At 36.8% G+C, this 16,078-nt stretch overlaps 1 protein-coding gene across 1 annotated transcript in view; it reads right to left on the minus strand.

Moving 5' to 3' along the window:
* Window positions 1-15,800, minus strand: part of LOC121416987 — a 32,079-nt gene extending 16,279 nt beyond the window's left edge. Inside the window, exons 1-2 of the mRNA XM_041610525.1 lie at window positions 15,718-15,800; window positions 6,332-6,396 (exon numbers count right to left, since the gene is read on the minus strand). Of these exons, the coding sequence (XP_041466459.1) occupies window positions 6,332-6,396; window positions 15,718-15,746 (94 nt within the window). The 5' untranslated portion in view covers window positions 15,747-15,800. The remainder of the gene's footprint in view (window positions 1-6,331; window positions 6,397-15,717) is intronic.
* Window positions 15,801-16,078: the final 278 nt, after the last annotated feature.

Here is a 16,078-nt window from a genome sequence, read left to right on the forward strand (position 1 = left end):
CAGGTTTTCAAGCTTTGTATTGAAAAATTGAACTTAATTTTTCATCATGAACTTTTGTTCAAATTACAATGACTTAAACACTTGATTTGTAACGTTTATATTATTTTTCAATTTTTAATGAGAAATTTGCATAATATGTAAAAACAATTTCAGATATTATGGTAAATTCTCATGCTTATTGGTAGTAGCACATACATTTAAACATTAATGAAATGTTTTCAAGCAGTCTATGTGAGAAAAACAACAATATATTCAATTTCTTTTGTTTCCAAATTCGAAAAAATGCAAAATATCCAAATGAGGAAGATTTGCTTACAATTTTGATTATTAACATTAAATGTATCGTGAGCTTTAATTCACATTAAATTGGTTTGGGCGTTTAGTTTGTAAAATTTCGGTAATTTCCGTTATTTTTCATAAATTTCCACTGCTTGGATTTTGAAGAACTGTTAGTAAAGGCGCTGTCACACCTTGGCGTTTTAGACAGCGTATGCCCGACGTATCAAAATTTCTCTAAAACGTCGGCATACGCTGAACTTTGTTGTTGTTTTTTTCAACTCTGGGCGTATACTTAGCGTATTCATAACGAGTTGGACGTACACATAACGTATTAGTAACTTATATCGAACGCTTCGTTAACTTATAAGTAACGTATTCCAACGAATGCTTAGCGTATTGCTGGCGTACACAACTTATGCCCTACGATAGCCTAACGTAAGGCGCTGTCACACCTTGGCGTTTTAGACAGCGTATGCCCGACGTATGAGGAATTTGGCGAATACGCTGGCGTACGTCGAATACGTTACGGGTAAGTTTTGCATACGTTGAGAGTACGCTAAAACACGCTGGTATACGTCGTCATACGGCGAGGTCGTCGAAAAATTTTGTGCAAGCACAAAATTTTTCGACGTATGCCAGCGTATGGCTCATACGTCCCGCATACGCCATGTACGCGGGCCATAAGTTGTAGGCAAGTTACGCGATCGTTGATACACGTTGACACACGTTACTCGTAAGTTACTCATAAGTCGATGTACGTCGAGATAATGTCCAGCGTACCCTAAAACTTACTTCTAACCTATGAGTAACGTGCTTTGAACGTATGTGTAACTTAACTCCAACGTATATTGACGTATGAAGACGTGCTCCGGATGACAACAAAACTTACTGAACGTGTTTATAACTTACAGCTACCGTATAATGGCGTATTGACAACGTTTATAGGAATTGGTATACAAAGGTGGGGTTCACAGGAGTTTTCTTCGGCATGGCGGTGGTGTTGATACGGTGATGTATCGTGCGGTTATGATTTGAATAGTCGAGGGCAGCCTTTTTATAGGCTATGACACGTGTTCGTCAGCGATACGCTGCCGCGCGCGGTACCTGTAAGTTATAAACACGTTCAGTATTGTTTTGTGGTCGTCCGAGCACGTCTTCATGCGTCAATATACGTTGGAGTTAAGTTACACATACGTTCAAAGCACGTTATAGGTTAGAATTAAGTTTTAGGGTACGCTGGACATTATCTCGACGTACATCGACTTATGAGTAACTTACGAGTAACGCGTGTCAACGTGTATCAACGATCGCGTAACTTGCCTACAACTTATGACCCGCGTATGCGGGACGTATGAGCCATACGTTGGCATACGTCGAAAAATTTTGTGCTTGCACAAAATTTTTCGACGACCTCGCCGCATGACGGCGTATACCAGCGTGTTTTAGCGTACTCTCAACGTATGCAAAACTTACCCGTAACGTATTCGACGTACGCCAGCGTATTCGCCAAATTCCTCATACGTCGGACATACGCTGTCTAAAACGCCAAGGTGTGACAGCGCCTTTAGGTGCTAAAAGGGACCTTCCTGAAAAGTATTGTAGTGAAATATCCATTGTTGCAATACGTGATTGGTTACCCCCCCCCCCCCCCCCCGTCCTCCCTACAGACATGATAGACCAGCTCGTTCATGGACAATTTTGGTCAAATTCCTTTCATTTCTTTCATTATTATGATAGGCAGATTTCAAAGCAAGATATTACGTCATTTTGCCTTACATAGCAGGGTGAAGAAAATTAATAGACCAAGAGACTAGAATAGCACACTAATGAACAATTTATGAAGGTATTTGTTACATTTCTACTTTGAATGCATATCATAGCATGTTGAACAAAGCACTTGGCAAGCTGTGAAATACCAGTCGTTCGTGGACGCATTGTTGGTTTTTTTTTTGTAAATGTTAATGAAAACCACAATGAAAAGAATATATGAATAATCAAGACATCAAAGTTGGTGCTTATCTCATTAGATTTTAAACCACCATGTCACTTTAGTACAAATGACCTTCCACTGGTCAGGCGTAGAATCTTTTGATCATGCGCAGAAAGGAACTACGAACTGACAAGGCTAATTGTTTTTTTTTCCTTGTCAGCAGACCCAATATTGTCTACTAGATTTACAATTTCCCTGTCATAAAATTCAGCATACTGAGCATTCTAATGCCTGATTAGAAATGCCTGCCATCATATAGCATTGAATAGAGTGTTCCAACAAAACTTAATTGAGACTTTTAAAATATACAAGGCCTTTCATAAGTATGAGTCAATCTTGAATCATCATTATAGTGGTGATTGCAATTCGTCTGTAGAATCATCGGGCCTATCACGTGCTCAATTTAAAACTGTGATTTGAATTCGAATTCCCGAGCGAAGGCGGTCTATGTCAATGGTGACATATCAATCAAAGCACTGCATCACAAATGCAAACTACGATGGGTGCATGTCCATTGTATTATCTACGTAACTGCTTAATAGGTATCGTAATTAAGCTCCATCCCCAAAAGATGTTTTGGAGGTGAAGCCTTTCACACGCAAAATTCGTACAGTAATTTTAGTGAAATTTAACTGGAATTCACCTCCGGAGTAGAATTTGAATTCGTAATTTTGATTAGCGTAAGTAATTCTAATAATGGTCTAGTTTGGTCTCAAACGTGCTAAAAATTCGATTGTAGCCTTATCTTTTTGCTGGGATCATCATTCAAATTATGATTTTTTTTCTTTATGTTCTGCTCTTTTACATCGCTCTTTAAATTCGACTGTAGACAAAGTGATACCACTTTGGGACAACTACATACTTTGCAGTGATCTAGAGGGTCCGTACTAACACTCTATTGTGTCACACGTTTTCTGTGACGGGGGTGTACGAACTCTTGTTCACAGGTGCTTGACCTTTTTTTACCGTGTGAGAGGGCGGTTTGTCTTCTCAAAACATAGCAGTTCTTAACTTGTCATTTATTCTATTAATACCCGGCTCGCGGTGCAGTTCCGGGAGCCGGTAAATACAGACTCACCTTTTTATGCGTGTAAACGCGATAAATTTGCTCCGGCTCTGTATAAACACAAAATCAAGTCCACCCCGGGAATTAGCACAAAAATTTCATAGGGGCCCTGAAAGGAGTTCTTACAACCGACACCACACAAAAGGTTTGACACCATAGGTAGTCAGTGTGGACCCTCTATATCACTGCTAAATAGGTAGTAGTCTCAAATTGTGGTATTACTTTTTTCTACAGTCGAATTTAGAGAGCGATGTAAAATAGCAACAACATCAAAAATGGAAAAATATAAATAACCTTTGTGGGGAAGCTTAAATGTAAACTGCCATATCTCGGCCTATACATATCATAAATGCGTCGATGATGTCTAAAAAGTTTAAGGGGTGATAGCTCTCACACTACAGCAACATTTAAAAGTGAACTTAAGGTAATAACACTTCAGAATAGGAATACATTCATGGTCATTGTCTTTTTTCCATCTCAAATAGATGTGAAAAATTGAAAAATAAAGTAATTTTGTTTTGTTACTCATGTAGCGCACAATAAAAACTTCAATTAAATATACGTCATTCATAACTACATTTTAGCAATGTTGTCAAACATATCAGATTTGTTTTTAATGAATTGTGGGTTATGTGAATTGAGAAATTTTTATAGGGCTCAAAGTCATACCAATCATTTTCTGAATGTTGCCTATATCTTGGAAAATTTGCTATTTTTAAGTCCTTTTTTCGACAAAAACACATTTTTGCTGTGTCAAAAGCCACTTATATCAGAATGAAACCACTTCTGGACAAAGGGGTGTTTTCTCTATCAGATACATAAAGAAGTGCTGGAACATCGAAACCTATCCAACTCAGGGGGGGGGGGTACTGCATATTCCATATTTATGGGAAAAAAATCTGCCATTTTTGAGGCCCCATTAAAGCTAAAAAGCGTTTCTGCTATGTAAAATAGCAAATTTCATTATCATGAAACCACTTGGACACGAGAAAGTAGGTAAATCTCTATCAGCTACATAATTAAGAAGTGCTAGGAAATCGAAACTTACTCCGCTGAGGAGGCTGCAGAAGTGACTCATCCTTCCGTATTTTGCCTACTTAATGGAAAATCTGCCATTGTAAAGCCCCCATTGAGGCAAAAGGTGTTTTCGCTGTAGAGAAAGCCAATTATGTCGTCTTAAAACTACTTTGGGACAATATGGTAGTATTTCATAATATATAAACTACATATAAAGAAGTGCTTCCCGACACAAGCACCCGCTTCCGTGTACAATTTATATACTGTACTTTACTTTGATTGACTGATGTTTATATTATATACGACATTTGATAAAATGTCAATTGGAATAAAATGAATGTTTAAGTTAATTGAATGTAAGTTTAATAATGCAAAGAAAACCTGCACTTTGCTTAAACTATTTTATTCATTTGAAATGAATGGGAATACTGAGTAGTAATATTCATCCGAACATTGAATTTCATCATCATCAGTATTTGCGCAAAAATATATAAAATTCGTTTGAAATCTATCATAATATCTAGACTTTTACTTTAAATGTTTGTCGTATCACGGGGCCTAAGATTCAGTATCATTTTATACTTGATTTTTTTTGTGGAGGTCTTCCTACGCCACTGGTAATGAATTTGATTAGGACCAGATTATAAAGCCAGTAAACAAGTAATTTTATCTGATTTATGTGGCGTTGGATCTCAAACTAACGGCACTAAAAAAATTTAAATAATAGCCAAGATTATAAGACATTTCCAGATATGTTTTAGCTACCCGATGTGCCCCATATGGTAGTTAAAACATATCTGGAAATGTTTTAAAATCTTCCTTTTGTTATGAATAATGCGTATTTAATCCAATTGTACTTTCAACGAACGCCACATATTCAAACACACAGAATCATTTTATAGTCTCATTTTTTTCATAACTACTTGAGATGGAAATTGACATTGTCCATGAATGTATTCCTATTTTTGAAAGTTCGATTTCATAATTTCACTTTCAAATGTTGCTGTAACGTGAAAGTTGCATTATCAAACAGCAACATTTCGATACATCCATGATGCATTTGTAACATATACAAGCGGAGATATGGCAGCTTACATTTCACCTTCCCCTTAAAGGTTAATGATTTTTTTTCTTTATGTTCTGCTCTTTTACATCGCTCTTTGAATTCGACTGTAGACAAATATATACCACTTTGGGACAACTACATACTTTGCAGTGATCTTGAGGGTCCGTACTAACACTCTATGGTGTCACACCTTTTCTGTGACGGGGGTGTACGAACTCTTGTTCACAGGTGCTTGATCCTAATTGATCATGACGAAAATTCAATCCACTGATCTGTGTTTTTGCCCCGAGAGCCGAGTTTCATCCGCAAGCTATGGTAACGTGTAAATGCGACAAGGGATAATCCGCGAGTCAAGTCTACAACGGCTGGCGGATCTGCACCACGGGCATGGGCAGGGTGTCAACACGGTATAAAATTTGTAATTTGTAATCTGCATTCTATTCTTGAGTTGTGAACAAACAATGAATAAAAATAATCCTCATACAATTCTTTTTTATGTAATACCTTCTTGTAAAGTTTTCAGATGCTAGTATAGATGCAAATAGACAGGATACGTAATTGCCCAGTGGATTAGTCTTCAGACTTTGAAACATAGTGTCGTGGGTTCAAATCCCAGCCATGGTGTAGTTTCCTTCAGCAAGAAATTTATCCACATTGTGCTGCACTCAGCTCAGGTGAGGTGAATGGGTACCTTGCAGGAATTTTTTCCTTGAAATGCCGAACGCTGGAAAGGCTGCTTGAGCTACAGCCGGGGTAATAATACCCACTTCCTTTGGAAGCGCATAGTTATTTATAATGTGTTATGGGCTATACAAGGACTGACTATTATTATTATCATTGTTATTGTTATAAACAATAAACTTCTCGAACGACATTCACTATCAGTATGAATAAATACTAGGATTATAATCACCTTGCCAATCATAGATCTTCCGTATTATACTTCCATATCCTCTGGCCGTTTCTGGATTATGGGCGCTGAAAGATATAAAGAAATCGAAATGAAATAAAGAAATTAATATCAAACAAAACATTAGTTTTTTTAAAGTAGGCCTAAGCATGACATTTTTTGAAGAAATTCGAAAGCGAAACAGTGATAATACCGAGCTTGTTTGATTTATTTTTCATCATACATAATACAAAATGAATTGACAGAATACAGGTAATATGACATTGTTAAAAAAATGAAGCCCAATAAGGAACTTGTTTCAAGTGCAACGTTCGTTATATACGATTCTATGTAAGTAATTCGTTCAGCTAAAACATGTAAACTATACCATTCATAAAAAAACTGAAATAATGCCCATATGAAATATTAAGATATATAGAAATAATTTTTTTTAAATTTTAAAACAAATTTTAAAAATTTCATCAATCACCTCCATAACTTACAGTATGTGTAAAAATATATATCCTTCGTATTCTTCTTGAATGATATATTAAAGACATGTATTGTTACAAGTTTGTACATACAATTAATGGTTGGGAATTCAAAATGTATGGTCCTACATATTTTATTGATTAAAGGGCTAATGTCCTTTTTTGTATTGAATGAATGTCTGGTTGGACAACTATCAATATCCCTATTCAAAGCAAAATCCTCACTAAATGATAGGGTAACTCGATTTAACTGATCATTCTAAATTGCAATTTGAATTTTGTAGATATCTGTGATCAGTATGGCCAAAATATCCAGACCCAGATTGAAGCCGCAAAGCTCTTCTTTGTAATCTGAAAATGCAATCTGTATTTACTTTATTGTTGACCCACGCTATATTGGGCTTATACTAATCACTCGGGTCGCGTGCGAGATCACTCGGGTTTTAGATTTTTGACAATTTGGGGGATTTCGATGCTTCTTCGATTTTTTTTCTAAAGTTGTCTTCAATGAGACAAACACGCTGGGAAAATAAATCGAAATTCGAGTTTCGTTTTAAGTACTGGACTTCTAATTTAACATAGCAAACAAGCAAATCAGCCATGTGGCTCAACTAACTTAGAATAGATCCGGACTTCTACTGTATCTTATACGAGGGCTCTGAGTCGAAACTTGCCATATCTGCCGCATCGATGTTATGTTGACGGGAATTATTTTCCGAGTAAGCCGTTGAACATGAAATCAGTAGAGGGGAATCCTGCTTATCATTTAACACATGTGGAGCTCATCCAACGAGGGGAATACCAACCCACAAAGAACAACTCACTGATTTGCTAAGAACATCTTGGTCTCCACTGCCACGCCGTCACTAACAGCAGAGCACTCCGCTCTTTCAACATTCTGGTGATACAGGAATTGCTAGTATGCCTGTTAGGACATCGGCAATGGAAGGAAGAGTGCGAGAAAAAGAACAATCTCTTCAACCGAGAAGAATGTTCAGAATGAGTACCACACCCCAGGCAGAGATTGCACAAAGTGATGTGGGTGACTCGACAACTACTTGAGGTTATCCACGCATGCCGATTATATGAAACTACTTTTACCATCCGACCTTCAGGAGCCTGGAACACCGGACAAATGTTCTCATTGTGTCATGGACAACCAAAAATGCCTGACTGCAGATGTGCTGACCTAATATGGTCGGTGTTGGGGTTTGTCTTGTCGTTCCTTGTCTTCTTCTCCATTGGACACAATGTAAGCATACAGTCATCTGTCATCTTTCTATTCTCCTGCTCTTGTGAATGGTTGTAGGTGATCATATTCATTATATACTCTAAGGAAAGCAAAGAAAAGAATAAAGTCTATTGACACTTTGAATTTATTTATATCATTCAGTCTCCAACTGTAGCACATTTCGTAATAACTCTCGATCCCAGTCAGCATCATTTCGTATTTAGAAAAAAAGAACCTTCGTATGATCGTATCCGCATGTACATGTACGTACCAAATAGTCCTAAATCGAGTATGTGCTCATGATGTTCGTATCAGAAATTTACCTTAACGTGTACTCAATCGGGACAATCTTATCGGAATGTATTGAATCTGAACGGGATACCTAATCGTGGCACCTGAAAATGACAAATCGTGACCCTATCACATCCAAGCGCATTACTGTATACATGTATCATGAATAGATCAGTGGCGGATCCAGAGGGGGGCGCCCCGGGCGCGCGCCCCCCCCCCTTTTTCCGCCGGATTTTTTTTTTTTTGGATGGTTATATTCACTGGATTGGTACAATGTAGTCAATTTCAAGGGCTAGATCTAGTCAAAACTATATTTTAACTTACGCTCATGGCCTTTGTGTTCGCACAAATGCACCTCTGTCATACTGTATTGCAATATGTAAATTCCGGAATTCCAGGGCGCGCAAGTCGATTGGTTGGAAAGTTGCACCACTTGTAATCGGGAGTTGCAGTGCAGTGACCAGTGTGAAGATGTTGGATTGGATATCATTTTTTCCCGAAATTTTGTGTTTTTTGTAACATGCGTTTGTCCGTCTTTATGGCAAATACATGTAAATTGTAAGTAACAGATCGCGAGAGAAAGTGTCAACGATGCGAATGATAATTTCTATCCCCGAGATTATTCTTCACTCAAAGATGAAGCCCTATATCGGGCGCCACGTGCGCAGCATTATCATTCTGCCTTGGTCATGTACGTTTTCACTGAAATGTATAGGTCAGACACAGTGGGGTAACTACGGGGGGCATGGGTGGCACGTGCCCCCCCCATCGGCTGCCCCCCCCAAAAAAAAAAAAAAAAACGGGGAAAAGGAGAAAAAGAGGGGGAAAGGAAGAGAAACGTAGTGGGGGAAAGAAGAAATTGTTGTTATCATAGTGTTATATTATATAACATACGAAGCATTTTTTCACAACTTTATGAAACATAATTTGCTTAATTGCGTCTTCATTGTTCCTGGTGCTCGCATAGACTTTTTAACGAGATATATAAACCTGCTGTACTAAAGCCTCCCGTTTTCAAATCAATATACAATAAAATAATATATTTCCTCTCAATTAGAGTTATTATTGTTTTAAGTAGTGATATATTCTTATTTTTCATGACTACTGAAAGTTATTGCCCTATTTTAAGGTTAATATAAAACATTTCCTGTCCGTGCTAACTTTCGCATTAGTGGATTGGTGAGATTTTTGCTCTTCATGAACTCCTAAAATCAGTCATTAAAATGTCAATTTTTCTGATCTGAATATCAAAAGATTTTAACTCGCGCTTCGCGCTCGCATCATTAGATTAGTGAAATACGTGGGGTCTTAGTGAATTCCTACAAACAAGCCTTGGAATGCCCCTCTTCATGTCTGAATTTCCTAGATTTTTCAGCTCGCGCTTCGCGCTCGCAGTATTTCATTAGTGAGATGCGTATAATAATCATGATTACAATGACTTCAAAAAGTGCTCCATGTGTTTAGATGTAATTCTAACAAAATCAGCAAGCGCTTGGCACTCGCATTAGATGACTATGGTGAGATATGTATACTCTGTCTTAATGGATTCGTAACTATAGTCCTTAAAATATCCATGTTTGTGGTCAATATATACAAAAAATTCAGCTCGCGCTTCGTGCTCGCATCATTTGGTTAGTCAAATACGTAGGGTCTTAGAGAATTCCTACAAACAACCCTTAGAATGCCCCTCTTCAGGTCTATATTTCCTAAATTTTCAGCTCGCGCTTTTGCGCTTGCAGTATTTGATTAGTAAGATGCGTATGATAATCATGATTACATGACTACAAAAGGTGCTTCATGACTGTGTTCAAGTAATTCTAACAAAATCAGCAAAGGATGGCAATAGCATTAGATGACTATGATGAGATAATTATACTCTTAATGGATTCTAAAATATAATCCTTAACATTTTCTTGTTTAGGGTCAATATATACAAAAATTTTAGCTCGCGCTTCGCGCTCGCATTGTTTGTTTAGCGAGACAGATAAGTATCATGATTACAAAACAATTTGCTTATGATGTCAATATTTAGCCGTCAATATCAAAAATTTTCAGCTCGCGCTTCGCGCTCGCATTATTTAATCAGTGAGATACATATCCGTTTGATGGCACTGCATGTCCTTAAAATTTCTCTATTAGGTCAGTATACCTGACAACTGAGCGCGCTTCGCGCGCTCCCTAAGTGACCCGAAATTTTTGTTGGTGCCCCCCCAATGCCGTGACCCACGGTACGCCACTGGTCAGACATATTTGTATTTAATGTAAACTAACTTTTACACTTTCTGGTAGATTCAGAGGCATATTATCCAGGGCGCCCCAAATAAGTTTCGCCGAAGCAATCATTCCAACGAATTATCAAGGAGCAAAATTGTATATTCTCAATCACCAGTCGACCCCACTCCGCGTTTGCTGTGTATAGGCAGCTATATGTCAGCGTAAGGAGCGAAGATTTTATGTGACCGGGGGGTGGGGGTTTGGGGGGGAGAATAAAAATACTTTAGTGCTGGGGAAAAACGTCCCGAGGACACATTGTGTATTGTTAAAAAGTAACTTATAACTTATACAATTATGGACTGGATATCAAAGCTCCTTACATGTATTTTCTAGCATTTTATCATTGACCTTATTTAATTATTTGTGGTATAGTTTTAACAAGTGCTTCGAAAAAATTGATTATCTTATGTTAAATAAATATAAATACAATTTCATCCTGGCTGGTCATAAGTTAAGATGGCAACGCGATGAGAGACTTTGAACGTAAACAATAAAAATGATGAGAATCCCCTTAAGAAGCATTATATTACTTTGAGGTTGTGCAGAATGACTGGATTATTGAAGATGATTTGAAAATAATACGAGGGAAAAGGTTGATTACCAGAAGATGATGTCGTTTTTTTCTGTAGTTTGTAACAATTTACTGTGCATTTTGGGGAAAAAAGAACCAAATTTTATGCATGTTGCCATACGACTAAACAATTCTTGTTTGAAACACACAATGTAAATACACAAATGACAATAAACAGAATGGATTATTCGGAACTTATCGATTACAAGTCTCAGTTTCGTATCATTTAAATTTGAAGTTTCAATCACACGATGCAAGCAAGTGAAGAGCCTTTGCCAAATGTATATTTTGAATGACCGCTTATACGGTGTGTGACTGGAAACCAGCTCCTAAATGAGTCAGTATGTGTCTTTTATTCATGAAGTTACAGTGATTTAAGTGTGCATTTTTCTTCTAAAGGTGCTCTCAAAATACGACTTTTGGACATGATTTTTTGAAAAAGTCCTTGCCAAGGGAGGGGGGTATCCCCCCTCCCACACCCTCCCCCCGCTCGGTCGCTTCGCTCCCTCGCCGCTGGCGCCCCCCCCCCCTATTTCAAAATCCTGGATCCGCCCCTGTAGATCGTATTCTATCGTGTATTCTATCATGAAAAGATCGTCCAGGACTCTTGCTCATCAGCTGCATTAAACAGTATTAATTGTTGCTTCTTGAGTTTCTGGAAACTGCATCTGCGTATTATTGATAACTTCTTAATATTCTAATGGCCAGATTTAGGAGTCGAATGTGACAGGTTTCATGTGTTTTAAATTAACTTTACGCATGATTACTCTCTGTGAGTAATTGTTTTGATTTCTACAGCCCCATCTATGCCATTTGATGTTATAAGTTTGCCTGGTTACGTCAGAACTCGATTTGTGATGTGTTTACCTTGAATAACTTACTACTGCTGCCTCTTCTTGCCAGATAACTATGTCTACTAAAACAGTCAATGCTGCGATGGCTGAGCATTTTGAAAAAAAAATCGTTTTCCAGGCAATTTCGGATGGTGTGGAGAAAAATTGTGTTACTATTTTAGACGGGCTTACTCAACAAGAAACTTGTATTGCTGAATTGGAATCGCGTTGTGAAGTGAGTGATGTCAAGTAACCTGTAAACTAGATTCAATAAGATGAAAAGTCAGATGATGGATGTCCAGAATGGTTAAGACCAACGGGAGCAGCAGCTTGAATCAGAAAGTCGATGGCCTCAAACAAAATATGACTTTCCTTGGAACAGTATTCGCGCCGAAATTGTGTGAGGAAACGACAATTTTATAATGTTGCACAAACAATAAGAGTAGTAATCGATGCAGTCAACTTAGATCGCAGTCATCATGTAGGGAAGCCCCAAGCTGATAAGACGAAGAGCAGAGGTATCAACGTAAAAATCCGCTTCTACAAGTCGTGTCAGCAGTTATTCGCTAACAGAAGAAGGCTGAAAGGATCGCACATATCACCATTTGAGGACCTGACAGCAACAAACTTCAAACTTCTACATGATGCTCAGGCTTGCCCAAAGACTCTAGCAGCGTGGACTTCGAGTGGACGGGTGTATGTCAGTGTGGAAACTACTGATGGTCCTACAAGAAATCACCTGATAGTACGTAAGTAAGACCTACGGAAATTGCAGCTTGATGTCAGTACGAGTATAACTGACCCATGAGACCAGTGGCGTAACTACGGGGGGGGGGCATGGGGGGGCACGTGCCCCCCCCCCAATCGGCTACCCCCCATCCCCCCCAAAAAAAAAAAAAAAACGGGGAAAAGGAGAAAAAAAGGAGAAAGGAAGAGAAACGTAGCGGGAAAGAAGAAATAATTGTTCATCATAATTATAATTGTAATTATGTCATGTTATATTATATGAGAAACATTTTTTTCATAATTCTGTTAAACTTTATTTGCTCAGGGCTTATGTCTTCATTAATCATGCTGCTCGCATTGTCTGTTAACAAGATATATAATCCAGTTGTACTAAAACCTCCCGTTTTCAAGTCAATATACATCAAAATTTTCCTCGCACTTCGAGTTATTATTGTATTACGTAGTGACAAATGCTTTTTTTATCATGACTACTTATAGTTATTGCCTCATTTTAAGGTCTTAATATAAAACATTTCCTGTCAATGCTTACGTTCGCATTAGTGGATCGACGATATATGTCTGTTCCTTATGAATTCCTAAAATCAGCCCTTAAAATGTCAATTTTTCTAATCTGAATATCAAAAAAGTTCAGCTCGCGCATCAATCGGTTGGTGAAATATGTTTTTGCTTTCGAGGGAGGGAGACGACTTCGTGAAAACGATTGCATTTATATAATTTGTTACCTTTCTTTGTTTTGGGAGAGGAAAGGAATTGTTTGCCAATCAAATTTCTGATTGTCATATAGAATTTGAAGTTTGACAGTTTTATCATTTTCTGATTATTATTACAAATTCATGTTCTATATTGATCAAATGGGTGATCATAAAAAGCACGGCTCAGATTGGGAAAAAGACGGGAACTAAAACGTCTTGTCGTTGTTAAGGAAGGTAATGAGGTCCTAACCTTCTGTTCAACTACGAATTACAGTAGTCATCGTTCAGGTTTAGGTTTCATCACCATAATCTTCATCACCCCTAATACCACACGCACTATTTTATCTCTTATCTTTAACATCTTCCGGATAGTGCATGCATGCCATCCTAACACGCCATGCAGTCGCATCATTGTGGTGAGATAACATATGACTTTATTTCGTCTATAAGAACACTCGTGCATGTATAGCAAACTAGAAAGTCCACTTTGCGCACATCCAACTCTGCTTCTGACAATTCAATTTCTGACCTGTCATTTCCTTTGAAAAAACTAATTGTCAGTATATTATGTAATTCAAAGATTTGAACCTTTTATTAATCCATGCCTTAAAACTGAAAAGAATAATTATTCCATTTGTTTACAACAAGTAAAAACTAGGGGAAGTTTTTTTTTTTACTCTAAGAATGCAGCTTTGTTTCCCTGATTGTAAAACATCCGTTATAACGTTTGAAAGTAAAAGTTTGAGCAATTTTTGCCATATATGACAACGATTTATTCCAATTAAATTCAATTTATTTCATTCCTCTTTCAATGTTTTTACATTGACAATGATAGTTCAATATACATATTTACAAGATCACATTTAAATCAATTTTTATAATACAATAATACAGTGAAATCGAAAGAGAAGGAGGTCAGCTAAAAAACCGTTGCTTGTAGGGTGAAGTCCCCCTTTTATTGGTACATTTTATGAAAAAATAGTTTAAAATAGAGCAATAAACAAAAAAATATATATGTAAAGAATAAAAGTAAACAAATAAAAAATAATAAATAATAATAAAAATAGATGATTCAGTATACACTGTATAGAGAAATCGTATGACTAATTAAACATACATACAAGGGAAATTAATAAACACATTTTCATATTAAGTTCTGACTTACGTAACTTTGGGAAAAAATTATAGTCTAATATGAATTCAAAAGATATTTTATAAGTTTTTCTTTGGCATTTTGTTTTGAATTACTTTGTATAATATCCTTTGAAAAAAAATTCCGCAATTTTGGACCAGTAAAAACAAAAGTCTTCTGTGCAAACGATGTTCTTTTCAGGGGTAAATGAAAGGAACTCGCGTGGCGAGTGAAGTCCCTAGGAATTGTATTATTTTTCACAAACATATCATTAAAAGATAAATGTAATTTTTTATATAAACTTGTACATTAAATGTCCGAGTTGAAAGAATTTAAATCTTTAACTTCAAGATTTCATTTCTCAAAAACAGAATATTTGTATGTGCCGTGAATTCTGCATGACTTATAAATAACGAATCACTTTTTTGTAATATAAAAAGTCTATTAATTTGGGAATTCACTGCGTTACCCCAAGCAACAAGTCCGTAATTCAAGTAAGGTTAAATTTAACATTGAATATAATGATAACAAAGTATAATGGGGTTATAAGTAACTTCATTTTCTAATCACACCAGTGTTACGAGCAATGATTTTACAAATATTGTCAATATGTGCTTTCCAAGAAGATCTTGTCATCAATGATCAGTCCCAAAATTTTAGTAGATCGCACTCTTTGAATGACAGTATCATTTAAAATCACATATTTTGGTACAGTCGTAATCTTGTTGCTAAATCGCATGTAGCTAGTCTTTTTGTTCTAGGTTAAGAGAGAGCTTGTTAGCTGTTATCTAATAAGAAACATTTTTAGTTCGTCATTAAATATCTGCGTCAGTTGCTCTGGGTCGGGGTGCGACAGAAATATACTAGAGTCACCAGCGCAAAGTATAAATTGAAGATGATATCTAGATGATATATCAATATCATTTATGTAAATAATGAACAAAAGTGGACCAAGAATGCTGCCCTGTGGAACTCCACAAAGGACAGGTTTACGTTCAGAAATATTACAATCAAGTAAAACGAACTGTGAACGCCTGGTTAGATAATTAAACAAAACATTATAATTAAATAAAAATGTCTTCTTTCAGGGTGTATGTGAGTGTGGGTTTGTGTGTTTCCTGAGAAATGTTCGAGCAACGCATACTTACGAAAACACTAGGACAGAGCAACATGACATTTGGTCCCTTTCCGTTGGAGCTAAAGAAACCCATGTAATGTTTGACGATCCATATCTCCCTTCTGAGAAAAAAAAAGATAAAAAGAAATATGTGACAATGTACGCCGCAATGAAGTGCTTTCAATCATGTCACATCGTATACATGTAGGGCTAAATGAAATTTACAGATTTGACGATGCGATTGAGCGCCTTTATTCTATTTGCAATGTTACTTTACTGTAAAGGAGATATTCTAAACTTCTCTGAAAGTTCAGTTTCCAAACAAATTTATTCTAAAATTATATAGCAACGCCATCTATTGGCCACATCAAATAATTAATGTAATAGTTCAT

This window comes from Lytechinus variegatus, chromosome 6 (assembly GCF_018143015.1).
Source record: "Lytechinus variegatus isolate NC3 chromosome 6, Lvar_3.0, whole genome shotgun sequence".
NCBI lineage: Eukaryota > Metazoa > Echinodermata > Echinoidea > Temnopleuroida > Toxopneustidae > Lytechinus > Lytechinus variegatus.